The sequence below is a fragment of the Oncorhynchus tshawytscha genome, linkage group LG04 (genome assembly GCF_018296145.1).
Source record: "Oncorhynchus tshawytscha isolate Ot180627B linkage group LG04, Otsh_v2.0, whole genome shotgun sequence".
Classification (NCBI taxonomy): Eukaryota; Metazoa; Chordata; class Actinopteri; order Salmoniformes; family Salmonidae; genus Oncorhynchus; species Oncorhynchus tshawytscha.
Window position 1 is genome coordinate 63,203,144 of NC_056432.1, and position 6,000 is coordinate 63,209,143.

Genomic DNA, 6,000 nt, shown 5'->3' on the forward strand with positions numbered 1-6,000 from the left:
CCCCCGCTTCTCCTTCACCCAAATCCAGACAGCTGATGTTCTGAAAGAGCTGCAAAATCTGGATCCCTACAAATCAGCTGGAGTAGACAATCTGCAACCCCTGTTACTAGTCTGTTCAACCTCTCTTTTGTATCATCTGAGATCCACAAAGATTGGAAAGCTGCTGCGGTCATCCTCCTCTTCAAAGGGGGAGACACTCTAGACCCGAACTGTTACAGACCTATATCCATCCTGCCCTGCCTTTCTAAAATCTTCGAAAGCCAAGTTAACAAACAGATCACTGAACATTTAGAATCCCATCGTACCTTCTCAACTATCCAATCTGGTTTCCAAGCTGGTCAGAGGTGCACCTCAGACACGCTCATGGTCCTAAACGATATCATAACCGACATCGATGAAAGACAGTACTGTGCAGTCGTCTTCATCGACCTGGCCAAGGCCTTCGACTCTGTCAGTCACCCGCATTTTTATCGGCAGACTCAATAGCCTTGGCTTCTCAAATGACTGCCTCACCTGGTTCACCAACTACTTCTCAGATAGAGTTCAGTGTGTCAAATCGGAGGGCATGTTGTCTGTCTCTATTGGGGTGCCACAGGGTTCAATTCTCGGGCCGACTCTTTTCTCTGTATATATCAATGATGTCGCTCTTGCTGCTGGTGATTCTCTGATCCACCTCTACGCAGACGACACCATTCTGCATACATCTGGCCCTTCTTTGGATACTGTGCTAACAAACCTTCAAACGAGCTTCAATGCCATACAACACTCCTTCCTTGGCCTCCAACTGCTTTTAAATGCTAGTAAAACTAAGTGCATGTTCTTCAACCGATTGCTGCCCGCACCCTCCCGCCCGACTAGCATCACTACTCTGTACGGTTCTGACATAGAATATGTGGACAACTACAAATACCTAGGTGTCTGGTTAGACTGTAAACTCTCCTTCCAAACTCACATTAAGCATCTCCAATCCAAAATTAAATCTAGAATCGGCTTCCTATTTTGCAACAAAGCCTCCTTCACTCATGCTGCCAAACATACCCTCGTAAAACTGACTATCCTACCAATCCTTGACTTCGGCAATGTAATTTACAAAATATCCTCCCACAGTCTACTCAGCAAATTGGATGCAGTCTATCACAGAGCTATCCATTTTGTCACCAAAGCCCCATATACTACCCACCACTGCGACCTGTATGCTCTCGTTGGCTGGCCCGCACTACATATTCTTCGCCAAACCCACTGACTCCAGGTCATCTGTAAGTCTTTGCTAGGTGAAGCCCCACCTTATCTCAGCTCACTGGTCACCATAGCAACACCCACCCATAGCATGCGCTCCAGCAGGTATATTTCACTGGTCATCCCCAAAGGCAACACTTACTTTGGCCACCTTTCCTTCCAGTTCTCTGCTACCATTGACTGGAACGAATTGCAAAAGTCACTGAAGCTGGAGTCTTATATCTCCCTCTCTAACTTTAAGTATCAGCTGTCAGAGCAGCTTACCGATCACTGTACCTGTACACAGCCAATCTGTAAATAGCACACCCAACTTTCTCATCCCCATATTACTACTTACCCTCTTGCTCTTTTGCACCCCAGTATCTCTACTTGCACATCATCATCTGCACATCTATCACTCCAGTGTTAATGCTAAATTGTAATTATTTCACCTCTATGGCCTATTTATTGCCTAACTCCCTACTCTTCTACATTTTCACACACTGTACATAGATTTTTAATAAAAAAAATTCTATTGTGTTATTGACTGTACGTTTGTTTGTTTGTAACTCTGTGTTGTTGTTTTTGTCACACTGCTTTGCTTTATCTTGGCCAGGTCGCAGTTGTAAATGAGAACATGTCCTCTACCTACCTGGTTAAATAAAGGTGAAATAAAAAATACAAATAAATAAAAAATAAAAGTAAAAGTAAAAAATTCTTAGGCAAATGTAGGATATCTGTAGATGTTGAGGATTTTCTCATTCGTACTGATAACCTGCAGGGAGAGAGAGAGGTGTTGATAGGACTAGAGATGAATGCATTATTACTTTTCTCAGTGGGAGCAGTCAGATTTCAGAGGATGACGTGTTACACACAGACAAACCAAGGGCACTGAAGTGTGTAGAGACAAAAGGTCAACACGCAACCGCAACCCTCTCCTCTTTCCTCTCTCCTCCAGCGTTACCACATCCTGCTGATCCTCACGGATGGCGTGGTGACAGACATGGCAGACACACGCGAGGCCATCGTGCGTGCCTCCTACCAGCCCCTGTCCATCATCATCGTTGGCGTGGGTAATGCAGACTTCACAGACATGCAGATCCTGGACGGGGATGACGGGGTGCTGCGCTCACCCAAAGGAGAGCCCGTCCTCAGGGACATTGTGCAGTTTGTGCCCTTCAGAGACTTCAAAACGGTCAGTATTGCCTTCCTTCCCTTCCTCATTCTATACCTCCATCCCTCCACCTTCCCTTCCTCATTCTATACCTCCATCCCTCCACCTTCCCTTCCTCATTCTATACCTCCATCCCTCCACCTTCCCTTCCTCATTCTATACCTCCATCCCTCCACCTTCCCTACCTCCCTCTACTCTGCTATGCCGCAGTCATATTCCAACCAAGCCAAAAGAACAGAGAGGTGTGGGTCTCCAAGTTCTCAGAAACTGCAGTACTTTTTATAATAGCGATGCTGGCGGCCATTAAGTCTCACAGTGTGACCTCCAAAGCCCCTTCAGTAATAGCATTACCCTCCAATGGGGCTTTGAAGACATGCTAACAGCCAGGCAGCCTCTCCTCTGCTGGCCTTGCCAGTGCTACAGATGGAGGAGCTTCAGAAAAACCTCCTAAAAAAATACTTTTTCGTCACCAGGAAAGAAAATCCATTAATTTAGAAAAGTAATGATGAAAAATGCAAAAATGCCTTGATGTGATTTGTCTGTGTGCTCCCCAAAGCCCTCTTTCCTTTTGACCGCTGCCCAAACAACGGAAAACACAAAGCCCTCTTTCCTTTTGACCGCTGCCCAAACAACGGAAAACACAAATCCCTCTTTCCTTTTGACCGCTGCCCAAACAACGGAAAACACAAATCACTCTTTCCTTTTGACCGCTCCCAAACAACGGAAAACACAAATCACTTTTCCTTTTGACCGCTGCCCAAACAACGGAAAACACAAATCACTCTTTCCTTTTGACCGCTGGAAAACACAAATCAAAAACAACGGAAAACACAAATCACTCTTTCTTTTGACTTTTTCCTTTTGACCGCTTTTCACTCTTTCCTTTTGACCTTCCCAAACAACGGAAAACACAAATCACTCTTTCCTTTTGACCGTTTCCCAAACCCAAACAACGGAAAACACAAATCACTCTTTCCTTTTGCTCCCAAACTTTCCTTTTTTGACCGCTGCCCAAACAACGGAAAACACAAATCACTCTTTCCTTTTGAAAACCAAATCTGCCCAAACAACGGAAAACACAAATCTCTCTTTCCTTTTGACCGCTGCCCAAACAACGGAAAACACAAAGCTCTCTTTCCTTTTGACCGTTTCCCAAACAACGGAAAACACAAATCACTCTTTCCTTTTGACCGTTTCCCAAACAACGGAAAACACAAATCACTCTTTCCTTTTGACCGCTGCCCAAACAACGGAAAACACAAAGCTCTCTTTCCTTTTGACCGCTGCCCAAACAACGGAAAACACAAATCACTCTTTCCATTCTTCCTTTGTTAGGTTAAAAAACAATTTGCCCAGAGTTTCATTGGATTTAGGTGCCACTGAAAATGATTGCTTTAACCCTTTGGGGTCTTGTGCCAGAACTGTCCAGACTAAAGCTGTGTTCTATTTTTCACAGGCCTCGCCTGCTGCCTTGGCCAAATGTGTCCTTGCGGAGGTGCCCAACCAGGTGGTGGAGTACTACAGTCACAAGGCCATCTGCCCCATGCCGCCCGTCCCATCATGTGACTCTCCCACCTCCCTTGCCAACACCCCTACAGAATCACTGCCAGCAGTGGGGACCACGGCCTGACCACATCTTAGTCCAGAGAGAGAGAGGGTGCAGATCGCTGCTCTGGACCAAGAACCATGGTCATTAATATTAGTCTTGTTATCATTCCTTTTCCATTCGTACAGTATTCACACAGAGACTGGAACAGAAACCTTTGGATTGTTTTCTCTCTCCGTTCGGATCATGTCCCTCTGCCTGGCTGTGCATCCATCTGCCTGTTCAGCATGATGCTGGAGGATGCATGCAGGTGAATCCCTCCCAAAGTTGAACAACTATGGTCACAGGCTCTCTGTCCCCTTCTGCCCTGATACTGGCATCTTGGCCCTCAGCTGATTGTTTTATGACTTTCAAGGCTCTCCAAGGCTTCAGTCTGCTTCTCTTCTGTGTCCATCTTGCTCTGCTGTGTCTCTCTGTCTTACTGCCCATCACTGGTATTGTCTGAAGAGCCTGTCAACTGAAGGATTGGGGGAGGGGGAATCTAAACATATCAAACCACATGAATCTTTCAATTATGAGGAAAGAGATTTAGGTAACACTTTATTTAACTTTTCCTAAATGATGCCTGCACAGAAAGGCAGTCATATACAGTATGGGTCAAAAGTTAGGGACACACCTGCTCATTCAAGGGTTTTTCTTTATTTTTACTGTTTTCTACATTGTAGAATAATAGCGAAGACATCAAAACTATGAAATAACACATGGAATCATGAAATAACCAAAAAAGTGTTAGGTAGGGGGGTAAAAGACCAAGTCTATATTATTACAACAACTCAAATACTCAACTCAAATACTCAAATAATAAAATAGAAATGACATTCCATCATTACTTTAAGACGTGAAGGTCAGTCAATCTGGTGAAATTGCAGTCGCAAAAACCATCAAGAGTTAACTGCACTTCAGATTGTAGCCAAAATAAATGCTTCACAGAGTTCAAGTAACAGACATCTCAAAAACCACTGTTCAGAGGAGACGGTGTAAATCAGGCCTTCATGGTCGAATTGCTGTAAAGAAACCACTACAACAGGACACCAATAATAAGAAGAGACTTGCTTGGGCCAAGAAACACTAGCTATAGACATCAGAATCTGGCATTTGAGATTTTTGGTTCCAACCGCTCTGTATTTGTGAGAAGCAGAGTAGGTGAACCGATGATCTCTGCATGTGTGGTTCCCACCATGAAGTATGGAGGAGGAGGTGTGATGGTGTGGGGGTGCTTTGCTGGTGACACTGGCAGTGAATTATTTAGTATTCAAGGCACACTTAACCAGCATGGCGACCACAGGATTCTGCAGCGATACGCCATCCTATCTGTGTTGCGCTTAGGGGGACTATCATTTGTTTTTCAACAGTAGAATGACCCAAAACACACCTCCAGGTTGTGTAAGGGCTATTTGACAAAGGAGAGTGATGGAGTGCTGCATCAGATGACCTGGCATCCACAATCACCCGACCTCAACCTAATTGAGATGGTTTGGGATGAGTTGGACTGCAGAGTCAAGGCAAAAGCAGCCAACAAGTGCTCAGCATGTGTGGAAACTCCTTCAAAAGCATTCCTCATGACAGTAAAGCTGTCATCAAGGCAAAGGGTGGCTACTTTGAAAATCTCAAATCTATTTTGATTTGTTTAATACTTTTTGGGTTACTACATGATTTCATATGTGTTATTTCATAGTTTTGATGAAAAACACTTGAATGAGTAGGTGTGTCCAAATTTTTGACGGGTACTGTACAAGCCAACTTGACATTTTGTAACATGACTCACACTAATATTACCTTACAGTACAACATTTTAAAGCTTAGTGATTTATTACAGATTAAGCAATGTGACGTACATACATGTTATGTCAATCTCAGGTTTATAATGACCTTATGCAGGCATGATGGCAGAGCATTCAAATTAAATGTTACAGAAGTGTATACATGATAAATAAGTCAACAAATTCAAACAAATATATGTACAGTGTAAATGAATGATAAAGTTCGACATCAAGATAAATCAGAT

General features: G+C 43.9%; 1 protein-coding gene across 2 annotated transcripts in view; it reads left to right on the forward strand.

The window, feature by feature from the left end:
* Positions 1 to 4,885, forward strand: part of LOC112249165 (copine-7) — a 43,345-nt gene extending 38,460 nt beyond the window's left edge. For both annotated transcript variants that reach the window (XM_024418867.2, XM_024418866.2), the window contains exons 15-16: positions 2,174 to 2,410; positions 3,846 to 4,885. In XM_024418867.2, the coding sequence (XP_024274635.1) occupies positions 2,174 to 2,410; positions 3,846 to 4,019 (411 nt within the window). In that variant the 3' untranslated portion in view covers positions 4,020 to 4,885. The remainder of the gene's footprint in view (positions 1 to 2,173; positions 2,411 to 3,845) is intronic.
* Positions 4,886 to 6,000: the final 1,115 nt, after the last annotated feature.